General features: G+C 41.3%; 1 protein-coding gene across 3 annotated transcripts in view; it reads left to right on the top strand.

The window, feature by feature from the left end:
- The window catches only part of pex5lb (peroxisomal biogenesis factor 5-like b), a 151,394-nt gene that overhangs the window by 76,712 nt on the left and 61,085 nt on the right, over positions 1-13,597 (top strand). For all 3 annotated transcript variants that reach the window (XM_029704018.1, XM_029704017.1, XM_029704016.1), the window contains one exon: positions 11,467-11,685. In XM_029704018.1, the coding sequence (XP_029559878.1) occupies positions 11,467-11,685 (219 nt within the window). The remainder of the gene's footprint in view (positions 1-11,466; positions 11,686-13,597) is intronic.

The raw sequence follows: 13,597 nt of genomic DNA, 5'->3' as shown, positions 1-13,597 counted from the left end.
TACATTTCCCAAAATGTCTAAAAACCTGTTTTAGCTTTGTCATTATGGAGTATTGTATGTAGATTGATGAGGAAAACATTTTATTTAATCCATTTTAGAATAAGGCTGTAACGTATCAAAATGTGGAAAAAGGGAAGTGGTCTGAATACTTTCCGAATACACTGTGTATGCATCCTCCGGTTCAGTGAGCCCCATAAATATGGATACTTTTTTGTCTGGTATAGTATTACCTAGATTATCAGATAGCCAGGTAGACCTGGTCTGTACAATAATGGAAGATGAGGTTAGAGCTGCCATTTTATGTATGATAGCAGGGAAGTCACCTGGTCTGGATGGCCTTCCTGTAGAATATTCTGAAAAGTATATTGACATTCTTGTACCTATGTTGACAGTGGTTTAACAGGAGTCATTAAATAAGGGCTCCCTTTCGGACACCTTTAACCTCTCTTGGGTCCCTACCCGGATGAAAAGCGTGCCCAAAGTAAACTGCCTGTTACTCAGGCCCAGAAGCTAGGATATGCATATAAAATTATGTCTGAGTATAACAGAACTGATATGGCAGGCGAAACCCAGAGGACAAACCATCCCCCCCCAAAAAAGAATTCAGCCTACCACTGTTTTCAATGGCTGTCACTTTTATTATAAGGCAAAATCCTCCCAGATTGCAGTTCCTAGGGCTTCCACTAGATGTCAACAGTCTTTAGAAAGAGTTTCATGCTGTTTTTTGGGAAAATGAGCCAGAAATTGTAGTTTTTCCAGGTGGCTCCCATTTTGGCTTTAGTGTTTCCAAGCGCGTGGAAGAGAGCGCGTTCTTTGGTATTTTTTTCCGGTAAAGACAATAACGGTTCTCCGTCTTAAATTGTATCATTTATTTACGTATTAGGGTACCTAAGGTTTGATTCTAAACATTGTTTGACTTGTTTGGAAAAGTTTATTATTAACGTTTGGGATTCATTTTGCATGCATTTTGATGGAGGGAAACTGGGTGGATTATTGACTGAAGCGCGCCAGCTAAACTGAGTTTTTATGGATATAAAGAAGGACATTATCGAACATCACAAATGGTCCTTTTGTATCTTTGACCTTTTGGAGTGCCAACAGAAGAAGATCATCAAAGGTAAGGCATTTATTATATCGCTATTTCTGACTTTTGTGTCGCACCTGCCTGGTTGAAATATGTTTTTCATGCTTTTGTATGCGGGGCGCTGTCCTCAGATAATCGCATGGTGTGCTTTCGCCGTAAAGCCTTTTTGAAATCTGACACAGTGGATGGATTAACAAGAAGTTACGCTTTATTTCGATGTATTACACTTGTGATTTTATGAAAGTTAAATATTTATAATTCTGTAGTTTGAATTTCGCGCTCTGCAATTTCACCGGATGTTTGCCAGGTGGGACGCTACCGTCCCATCTGCCCATAAGAAGTTAATGAGGCTTTGATATTGCTTATCCCTAAAAAAGATAGCGATACTACGGAACCTGGGAATTTTAGAGCTATCCGTCTCATTTAATGTGAATTGTAAGATTCTTACTAAGACCCTTGCGATATGCTTAGAGAAGACACTACCTAATATACATAGTGACTAAGTAGGATTTATTAAGAACAAGACCTCAACTGATAATATAAGGAGGCTCTTACATCTCATGTGGTCAAACATAGTTCCTACCACTGCTGTCACCTTAGATGCTGAGAAGGCATTTGATAGGGTAGAGTGGGCTTTTCTCTTAAAAACTCAAGGAAAATGTGTTTTTGGACATGACTTTTGTAAATGGATAGGGTCCTTTATTCCAGTCCTAAAGCAACAGTATTTACACATGAAATTGTTTCCTTTTTTTGTCTTTCTGGAGGCACAAGACAGGTTTGCGTGCTCTCCCCTCTCCTGTTTTAGAGCCTCTTGCAACAAGGATAAGAACAGATCCAGAAAGTTGGGGTGGACATGGAGGAGGAAAAGAACACAAACTGCTTATGTATGCAGACAATATTCTACTGCTGGTCTCTGATCCTGTACCACGATTACTTACTTGTACTGAATCATATTCTAGTTTGTCAGGCTACACAATTAATTGGAATAAGTAGGAAGCAATGCCAATTAATGCTATATGTTACTCTGGAACTGTTACCCCATTTAATTTCAAATGGGATCCAACTGGGATTAAATATATGGATATTAAGTTGAGCTCAAATTTGGAGGAAGTGATGGGACTACATTTTGAGCCACTACTAGTCAAGAGTAAGACCAATTTAGAAAAATGAAAATATTTAAATTTTATCTCTGCAATGTTACCTATGAATTTTCCAGACTGGTATTTTAAACAATATGACAAATGAACTAAATACTTTTTGTGGGATAGGAAAAAATTCAGGATTAATATGAAGAAGATGTGCTCACCAAGGGATGTAGGAGGCTTGGCTTTACCAGATGTTAAATTGTACAATTTACCATTTGAAATGGCTAAATTGGGGAAGCATTGGGTAAAAGGGATGCTGGCTTGGATTGGATAACAATAGAATGGGAACTAAGTTATCCTTTCACCCCTGTTGATACTCTGTCATATAGTCTTACAGGGGGAGGTCTGTTAACTCCCAAACCAATTTTGTTACACTCAAAAGAGGTGAGGAGAACAGTACACAAGATATGTGGAATTTCACATCTAAGGATACTCATATTTGTGGCACAATCCTAGGCTACTGATGGGAAAGAAGTCTGTGTACTGGAAACAGTGGCTAATGAAAGGAATTCATACTATAGGTAATCTGTACAATGAAGATGTTTTAAAGTCATACTCAGATTTGGTACAAAAATATGATGTGGGAGACGAGGGACATTTCTGGAAATATTTACAAGTGAGGGAGTGTTTGTTAAACGGCTATCAACAAAATCCAGGAAAGAACCCAATAGCTGAATATTTGGAATTACCCAAATATAAAGCAGCTGTTTTTTTACTCAATATTTAGTCATCTGCAGAGTAAAGACTGTAAAAACCTCTGAACAATATGGCAAATTGACCTTAAGTGTGAAATTGAGGATGATACCTGGTTGAAGATTTTGTCCAGCTCAGGGAAGGGAAGCCAGGGGGAAACTTACTCAATATAAGATACTACATAGGTTTTATTGGACCCCAACAAGGCTTCATAAGATGGGGCTGACCAACAAATATCTGTGTTGGAAATGCCAAAAAGACACTGGGACATTTTTACATGCAATATGACAATGTACATTAGTGCTACCTTTCTGGAAGGATGTTTTGAAATATTTGGAGGAATGGTTGGGGTTAACAATTTCAGTTATACCAAGAATGTCTCTTGGGCGATAGAACAGAGTTACCTAATGTAACAAATGAGGAATTTGCACTGATCGCTGTTATCGTTACAGCAGCTAAAGTAATCCTTAGAACTTGGAAGGGTCATGCCACTCCTACTCTGAAACAGTGGATAGAATCAATGTTGGAGGTAGTATCTTATGAACAAATGATTGATTGGATCACTGGTAGAAACGACAATTCTAGAAGCTGGACGCATTTTATTTGTCATGTTGTTTCTAAGACTGGGAGGTGATGACTTATGCTTGTGAACCCATTTTAGTTTAGTATTTTAGCTTGTAAGATACCATTTGACTCCTTATGTGTGATATGTTGGAGGTGTTGGTCAATTTCTTCAACAGATGATCAGGTCTATATAATTATCATACATGTATATATATATTGGTAGTAGAAAGGAAACACAGACTCTTTGTTTAAGTATTTAGATTCTCCTTCAGTAATACAATTGTAGGCAGAAGTTGTTACAGAGTACAGTATATGACTGAGGAGAGCTAAGACCTGGGGAGAGAGCTAAGACATCCTGTAACTCATTTAGCCTCTCCCAGTCCTCCTTGCGTGAGTTTCCCTGGCAACAACATTTTAATAAATATAACCTCTCCCTGACAGCAGCAACCATCTCATCAGCAAGTAAAAACTCAGAAGTGGGTTTGACCAAAACTTGACCTTTCATCACAGGTATAGGGGTCATAACAAGGTGAACGAGTCCAAGCATCTTCTGACAGGAGGCTGTTTTCATCAGGCCTGCGGCAGCCTTGTGTTCTCAGGAAAACAGTCGTATTCGCAGAAACTCAGATATCCACGTTGGGGCCCAGACAGGAGGAGTATGAGCTTAGGCGGTTTCACCCTTCTGATAGTGTCTGAAGGGCACAACACTCAAAACAGGTGTTACCACACACACAGAGGTCTCATTACAGTTTATCATAACACAATATATTAACCCTTTAGAAGGTATGAGGCCTTGGTTTAACCCCTTCAGAAGATATGTCTGGATGTCATGCTCAATGTTTTTATGCTGTACATTGTTTAAAAAAAAATGTGTTTGTGGGAGAAAAAAAAAATCTATACAACTTTAATAACAAACCAAAAAACTAGCATTAGTTCAATCGTCTTGGGGTAACAGTTGAAATAATGGGGAAATTCGTAGTACAGTGCATTTCTCATCCCTGGATTGATGTACTTTTTCCAAACTATATCTTGCGCTGGCTCCACAGTGTCTATACAGGAAGCTTGTCTGACCCTAGTGCAGCTTGGGTCGGATCTGTTGGCTGACAGTAGGCCTACATAGTATATTTCCTCAACAAATACAATGCATATGCTCTTGACTGAGGTCCGTATCAGGATCTTGATATGCGTTTTGATATACTAAATTGTCTGTTTATTTGAGTTTTGAGGACATGCTCAATAATTTGATATATATTAAATCCATATAATTCATAAAGGTGCAAACCGCAAGCTACACGCACTGTAACTGGTAGCCTAGCAACAAGAACCACTTTATTTCTGCTGCAGAATTCAAACCGTCATTGTTTTGGGGGGGGGGGGGGGGGGGGGGGCACAAATGAGTGTGTAAATGCTGTGGTCGAACTGATAACTGGAAAAGCAAAGTGAGGAACTATTCAAAAAATACCTCAAAGCAGTTAAAGTGAATAGCTAATTTAAGATGTTTTATTTATCTTATTAACTAGAATCAAGAACGTTAGCTAATTTGGCCAACAGCCAGCAGGTCTAACTTAGCTAGCTAGGCTTGATAGGGTGACTTCAGGCTGATGAGTTTAACAGATCCCCATCTGCTACATTCACCCCCCAAACTCACTCCACAGCGACACCAGCGTTTGAGATGAGCACAACTATTGTCAGAGTCCAGCTTACTTAGCGAGTACCGCTTCCACCTGATTCAGCTTGTACAGAGACTCAAACTCAGGACCTCTGCTTCAAAAACACATGTGACCGTCCTCCTGTACCATACCATCCCATCACGCCATTAAAAAAGGCTTCTTCAATAGTGCAAGGGGTGACACTTCAGGCTGAGGAGTGAGTTTCACAGATCCCAATCTGCTACACTAATTCAAGTCTGCAAGATCCAGCAAGGTTAATCAGCAAAAGAGCGTGGTTTGGTGACCCACGCTTATGTGATGTGAACCTTGCCTGAGACCTGAAGATTTGTTTGTTTCAAGTACTCATTATAAGGGTAACGTGACTGGGTTAAGACTTTGTTAGCCTACTGAGCTAAATCCTAGGCATTGGTTATGTTACTTTGATTGGTCTCTTTGAGGAGGAGGTCAAAGGGGGGTGAAGTGTAACACAGGTGGTTCGGGGACCACATTTGAGTGATAAGTAACATGTCAGAGACAAGTTGCATTGTCTTGCGTGCAGGATTGGGTTAGAAACCCATCAGTCAAGCTAACATGTCTTCAGGTCTCAGGCAATAAGTTTGCTCATCACATGCATGGATCACCAAACCACCTCTGTTGCACTTTCATTGAGGTGCACAGATCCTTCTGCTTCTGTTTGCCACAGAAAGTGTTGTTGTGCAGTGGGCCTGAGTTCAAATGCAGTCAGCTATATTGGTGCTATGATCTGTGAGTATGAGGTCAAAAGGGGTGAAATGTAACCTTGCTGGAGACTTGTTAGCTTCCTGTACTCATTCGGATGGGCTTCAGCTAAGTGGGCTAAAACAGTCTTCTGACATGCAGGAGACCCAGTTCGCACCCAGTAAGTCACAAGAGCAAGAAAAGGTATTTAACTATATTGTAATGGGGGCCAAATTGCTGTTTTTTTACCCTCTCCTTCTAATGTGTCCATAGAGGGGAACAGAAGGCACCACCATGTTCCAGAGAAACTTCGCTTTCAAGAATGGGGTCATAATAGCTTATAGCCGAAATGGTTAAAACGCTAGTGCCAAATTCATAGAAAGAAAATACATTCAACATGCTACATTGGCTTCAGAAAACACCAGAAACCTGTTTAACATAGTGTTTGATTCTCTGTTCTCTTGTACCATTTCCTGCTGGCAAGGTACAGTACCAAGATGTTGTCTCTGGTTTTGAATCTGAATTTAGAGAACTGAATTTGAAAACTGAATCTAGACGCATCTGAGAAGTTGAATATATTAAACCTTGGTAAACTTGAAATTATAGTTTTTAACTTGATACATAGACAATGAATGCAATAGTTACCATATTGAAACTGAATTCATAAAGAACAGTAAAGGGGCCTCCCGATGTGGCGCAGCTGTCTAAGAGGCGTCACTACAGACCCGGGTTCGATCCCACGCTGTGTTGCAGCTAGCCGCGACTGGAAGACCTCACATGAGGCAGCGCACAATTGGCCCAGCGTCTTGTGGTTTAGGGGAGGGATTGGCCGGCTGGGATGTCCTTGTCCCATCGCGCTCTAGAGCATCCTGTGGCTGGCCGGGCGCATGCACCCTGATTTCGGTCGCAAGCTGTACAGTGTTTCCTCCGAAATATTGGTGCGGCTGACTTCCGGGTTAAGCAAGCAGTGTATCAAGAAGCGGTGCGGCTTGGCAGGGCCGTGTTTCGACCTTTGCTTCGTTGCAGCGATGGGACTAGACTGTAACTACCACTTGGATATCACGAAAAAGGGGAGGTTAGCATTTTTTTTGGGGGGGGGGGTTATGATATATATGCCTCTAACTTTCTCACTCATCATTATTCACAATTAATTCAGGATTATTCGTAATCATGGTAGCATCCACATTAATGTAGAATTTGTCATTGTCCCAATACTTTTGGCGCTCATGGTAAGTCTTTAAATAAAACACTCCAGTGATAACCAACTTTTTCATTTGAAAACTGTCGTTCAGAGCTTAGATTTAAAGGCTTAATCTGTAATATGTGCATCACCAATTTGGACTTTGAATAATATATAGCCATTGATTCCTGAGGAATAAAACCTCGAGAGCTAAATTCAACTGCCTAACTCCATCAGAACCCAAAATATAATCTTGATTTACTCCATTGTTTGTAAATCATGTAATTGTAAACAACACTGTATAGCCTCAAAACATATACTGAAGAAAAATATAAATGTGTTGGTCCCATGTTTCATGAGCTGAAATAAAGATTCCAGAAATTTTCCATATGCACAAAAAGCTTATTTTCCTCAAATGTTGTGCACAAATTTGTTTACATCCGTGTTAGTCAGCATTTCTCCTTTGCCAAGATAATCCATCCACCTGACAGGTGAGGCATATCAAGAAGCTGATTTAAACAGCATGATCATTACACAGGTGCATATTGTGCTGGGGACAATAAAAGGCCGATCTAAAATGTGCAGTTTTGTCACACAAAACAATGCTACAGATGTTCATTTCTCTACCATAAACCTCCTCCAACGTTGGTTTAGAGAATTTGGCAGTACATCTAATCGGCCTCAAAACTGCAGACCACGTGTAACCACGCCAGCCCAGGACCTCCACAACCGGCTTCTTCACCTGCGGGATCGTCTGAGACCAGCCACCCGGACAGCTGATGAAACTAAGGAATATTTATGTCTGTTATAAAGCCCATGTTGATATCATGGATGGTCAGTCATTGCATCCTTAGCTCTGTTTAGGAATTTGAGAGATTTACATTTCTCCAGCTCCATCCCTCAGCTGTTTACCAAAATTGTGGTGGGGTTTCACTTTATTTTTTGAACTGCAGAATGCCTCTTTAATGGGTAGGTTGATTCCTTGTTCACTAATGATACTTTGACACTATTTAATTCCAGTACACCAGAGGACACTTTGGAAATACATGGAGGACATAGACATGGGTGTTCGGAATGTTGGCGATCCGGTGCAACTCCAGTCGTCACAATCCCTCAGCTTGTGAAGAGGAGGAACAAGGAGACCCTGGTTGCTGTCATCACGAAGCATGTGAAGCGTTAGAGTATGGTAGTCAGTGATAAGTGGAGAGCCTATGCAGGTTTCTCAAAGGAGGACTACAGGTCAACCACAGTCAGAATTATGTAGACCCGCTTACAGGTCTGCACACTCAGAATATTGAGAGGGCGTGGCAGATTTACAAGAAGGAAGTGTGGCGTGGAAACCGGTCAGAGAAGTCCCTAAAGAGGAAGCTCTGCTTCATCGAGTGGATATACGTTGGCCAGGAGACACAAACATGGAGTCCTTGGTAGACTTTTCAAGGACATAAGGAATGTGAAAAACTGAGGTTGTGATGGTTTTGACCATTTGAAACGCAAAACTTGTGCATCACCCATGTGCAGCACACACCATACACAATCGCTCTATGGGTCACCGTAAATGTACCGTTCTTCTACTGGTCGTTTAGTACTGTTTCCTTTGAATTATACATTACACACTATTCTGTCGAACTGAACACACCCCTGGCAACTTTATGCATGGTGGGTGATATTCAAGTAAAGGTCACAGAGATGAAGAGAAAGGGGGAGCTACTTCCCCTCCAACTAAGATAAGAGGACAAACATGTTTTCCTTGTTGCAGGACGACGGTACTTTGTTACATTCGATAGTACCGGTTCAAAAAAAGAAAAACGTATATTTGAGTTTTTCCCCAAATTGAATTAAACTTCCCTGGTGCTGCAATGTCTCTTTTTCACTCACTCTCCTCGGGCAATGGCCCAACATGCACTGGCAGCCTTTAACAATTAGGCCAAAAATGTTGATAGACAATGTTGTGATTTTTGTTCATTAAAACATTGAGTTTAACATTATGCTTCTGATGCGTTTCTTCATCACCAACAGGAAATACACGTTAAGCTTAGTGATTGTTAGTTTCCCTCTTGATTTATTTCCCTGGGTGCTCCAGTGTCTGAAGGTCATTTCAGTCATCCCAACATCAGTTGCACATTTGGATGTGTTGGTTGATTATTGCATATTAACTTAATCACTTTATTTCCATAGTCCCAATGCATGTCTACAGAGGGTTACTAGAGTGTTGGTAATTGCACATGTTGCCCAATTGCAACATGCTCATCAGTTGATAAATATTTGAATGTGAAATAGATAGTTGAAGGTCTACACTATACAGACTAAGCTCAACTTGTTTCACTTTATTTAAAAAGTCCCAAAGTGTATGTACAGATATTTCTAGATAGAATGCTATTAAAGGGATAGTTCACCCAAATTACACAATTCCGTTGGCTTCCTTACCCTGTAAGCCAGTGGTATTCAAACTTTTTCAGCAGGGACCCTATTTTTTTCCACTAGAATTTCTGGGAACCCATTTCTATCACCAGAGATTCTGGTGAACCCCACCCCAAATCTAATGACACAACCCTAAAATCCGTACATTTTGATTTTCACGTCAACAGAAACCTTAATTTAATCTCTAGGAAAACCAGTATATGCATTTACTCAATAAAATTGTATTTTTCAACAACAAAAAAATCTGTAACGTTTGTACACGGTGTATAAAACATTAAGAAAACCTTCCTAATATTCAGTTGCATCCCCCCTTTTCCCATCAGATCAGCCTCAGTTCATCAAGGTGTCAAGCGCTCCACATGGATGCTGGCTCTTGTTGACTCCAATGCTTCCCACAGTTGTGTCAAATTGGCTGGATGTCCTTTTGGTGGTGGTCCATTCTAGATGCACACGGGAAACGGTTGAGCGTAAAAAAACAAGCGTTGCAGTTCTTGACACAAACCAGTGCGCCTGGCACCTACTACCATACCCTGTTCAAAGGCACTTAAATCTTTTGTCTTGCCCATTCACCCTCTGAATGGCACACATACACAATCCATGTTTCAATTGTCTCAAGGCTTAAAAATCCTTCTTTAACCTGTTTTCTCCCATTCATCTACACTGATTGAAGTGACATCAGTAAGGGATCATAGACTGACCAAGTGAATCCAAGTGAAATCTATGTTATGTGAAGTGCAGGTGTTCTTAATGTTTTGTACACAGTGTATATTGTCCCATAAAATAAACTGTACTCTTAATTTTTGCAATTCCTAGTGGTGACCCCACTGCAAATCCGACTTTGAATACCTCTGCTGTAAGCAGTCTATGGACAAGATATGACAGCAATCCGTGCCTCGGTTTAGTTTCTCTAACACTGTTTCCACATGCTAATGTTTTAGCATTTGTGGCTCAAATCACATTCAAGTCATTGGAACGATATTGGCTTTCACGCATCATGTCCAAATCATACGAAAGTATCTAAAATCGATTGTGAAGCTCAACAAAGTCACTGAGATAATTTGAACATGATGCGTGAAAAATGCTAATATCGGTGCCATGCCTTGAATGGTATTTGTGCTATAAAGGCTAAAGCATTAGCATGTGGAAACAGTGCTGCTAAGGAAACTAAACCAAAGCACGGATTGCTGTCCATATACGGCTGACAGTGTAAGGAAACCAATATGTAACTGATATGCAGTTGACTATGCTGCTGATAGTCTACAGCTGGTTTGTTGAGCATCTATAGATGGAATGTCCAAATAAAGTGTTACCGAATAGATCAACTAAGTGGAAGTGGGAGGAGGATACTCAAGTAATAGGTTTGGGAAACACTGTGTCACGCCCTGACCTTTAGAGAGCCTTTTTATTTCTCTATTCGGTTAGGTTAGGGTGTGATGTGGGGTGGGCATTCTATGTTGTTTATTTCTTTGTTTTTGGCCGAGTATGGTTCCTAATCAGAGGCAGCTGTCTATCGTTGTCTCTGATTGGGAATCATACTTAGGCAGCCCTTTTTCCACCTGTGATTGTGGGATCTTGTGATTGTGGGGTCTTGATCTGCCTGTGAGCAGCCCCAGAACGTCAGGTTTAGTTTTTTTTTTTTTCTCCTGTTTTGGTGAGTTTCATTTTCATTAAAAGATGTGGAATTCCATGCACGCTGCGCCTTGGTTTATTTATGAGTTTGAAGATAGCGAACGTGACACACTGCCCTAACCCTTTGATGTTTGCAGATCTATAAGAAGTAAACAATATGGTAGAAGTCCTACCACTACATGGTCTGCTTATACTTATCCAGACAACTCAGATCTGCAAACATGGAAGATTTATAGGGTCAGGGGGATGGATAGAATTACAATAGGTTGTCTCAAGTCTTTTGTATGCATTACATGTGTTCCTAGAAAGTGTTACCCAAGTTGTTAATTCAGCAGTAACACACATGTATGACTACACAGACATGACCTTCTGTTTGTGTCTCCTCAGTTCTATCCTCAGCCCTCGACCTGGTGGATCTGAGTGAGCCCAGTGAACGCAGCAGCAGGAAGGACAGCGTCAGGGAGCGTCCGAGCCCCTTGGGAAATTCTAAAAACAGCCCACGGAGAGGGAAGAGACGCGATGAGACAGAGCTCATCCAGGTGGAGGTGGAGCGCTCATCGAGTGCTCACACCCCACGAGCCCCCGAGAGGGTCTCCCTAGACTCAGGTATTGACTGCACGATGTGTGTGTTTTGGATTGAGGGGAGGTGGGTGGGTGAATGTTTTGTGCATGGGGGGGTTGTGTGTTTGAACGTTACAACATGCAGCTGTCTTCATACTGTGTACCTACAGCAATATCATTAGACATTCATATTGGGAGGACACTTACATTTAACATTTACATTTAAGTCATTTAGCAGACGCTCTTATCCAGTGCCTTCAGAAAGTATTGACTTTGACTTTTCCACATTTTGTTGTGTTACAAAGTGGGATTAAAATGGATTTAATTGTCATTTTTTTTGTCAATGATCTACAGAAAATACTCTAATGTAAAACTGTAAGAAATGTTCTTGCATTTGTAAAACAATTATGAAAAATAATACACTAATATATCTTGACTAGATAAGTATTCAACCCCCTGAGTCAATACATGTGAGTCACCTTTAGCAGCGATTACAGCTGTGTCTTTCTGGATAAGTCTAATCTCTTTCCCCCTAAGAAAAAATTAAGTCTCTAAGAGCTTTACACAACAGAATTGTACAATATTTGCACATTATTCTTAAAAAAATTATTCAAGCTCTGTCAAGTTGGTTGTTGATCATTGCTAGACAGCCATTTTAAAGTCTTGCCATAGATTTTCAAGCCAATTTATGTCAAAACTGTCACTCAGGAACATTCAATGTCATCTTGGTAAGCAACTCCAGTGTATATTTGGCCTTGTATTTTACGTTATTGTTCTGCTGAAAGGTGAATGCATCTCCCACTGTCTGTTGAAAAGCAGACTGAACTCAGTCCCCGCTCTCTAGGATTTTTCCAATCAATCAAATGTATTTATAAAGCCCTTTTTACATCAACAGTCGTCACAAAGCGCTTATACAAAACCGAGCCTAAAACCCAAGAGCGCAAGCAATGCAGATGTGAAAGCATGGTGGCTTGGAAAAACTCCCAAAAAGGCACTAACCTAGGAAGAAAACTCTGAGAGGTGGCCAGTCCTCTTCTAGCTGTGTCGGGTGGAGATAAGAGTACATAACCATTAAGGCCAGATCTTTCTTGAAGATGTTCAAATTAGAGATCTACACGGTTCCACCTGTACCCAAATACTCGAGACCTGATCCAGGACCCGAGCGTGTCCGGATCCAGAATTCTAAATAATGTCACGGGTCAGATCTGATATGATTGTCTCGGGTATGTGTAATTTTAACTGACTTGTCCGGAAGGGCCCGTACTTATCTGAACGCGACTGCTGCAGTAGAGAAAAAGAGAATGTATCATTTATGCTCCTGCTCTTGCTTTTCATGAGTCTCCCTCCCTCCTTTTCATTTCTCTCCCTACAGAACGGGTCTAATTGTCCTTGGGTCGGGGTGGGAAAGCCCCAGGTCCATATTGGGTTCGGGTGGGAAAGCCGCAGGTCCATTTCAGAACAGGTCCAACTTTTTGGACCCATGAAGACCTCTAGTTCAAACGTTCATAGATGACCAGCGGGGTCAAATAATAATCAGTGTTATAGAGGGTGCAACAGGTCAGCACCTCAGGAGTAAATGTCAGTTGGAGAGCCAAGCATTCAGAGGTCAAGACGGCAGGTGGTGGGGGGAGAGAAAAGAGAGCGAGAGAGGTTCGAGATAGCAGGTCCGGGACAAGGTAGCACGACCGGTGAACAGGTCAGGGTTCTATAGCCACAGGCAGAACAGCAGAAACTGGATCAGCAGCACGAACAGGTGGACTGGCGATGGGGACAGCCACGAGTCGTCCTGAGGCATGGTCCTAAGGCCGAGTATAGCCCATGAAGATCTCCCCACCGCACAAGCCCAAGGAAAGGCAGGTTGGGAGAGAGCAAGCAAGCCAGCCACCGTAATAGGGTCAGAGGCAGAGAATCCCAGTGGAGAGAAGGGAGCCGCCTAGGGAGAGACAACAAGGGTGGT

The sequence above is a fragment of the Salmo trutta genome, chromosome 21 (assembly GCF_901001165.1).
Source record: "Salmo trutta chromosome 21, fSalTru1.1, whole genome shotgun sequence".
In the NCBI taxonomy this organism is placed as follows: Eukaryota; Metazoa; Chordata; class Actinopteri; order Salmoniformes; family Salmonidae; genus Salmo; species Salmo trutta.
This window is presented reverse-complemented; position numbering and strand designations above follow the sequence as displayed.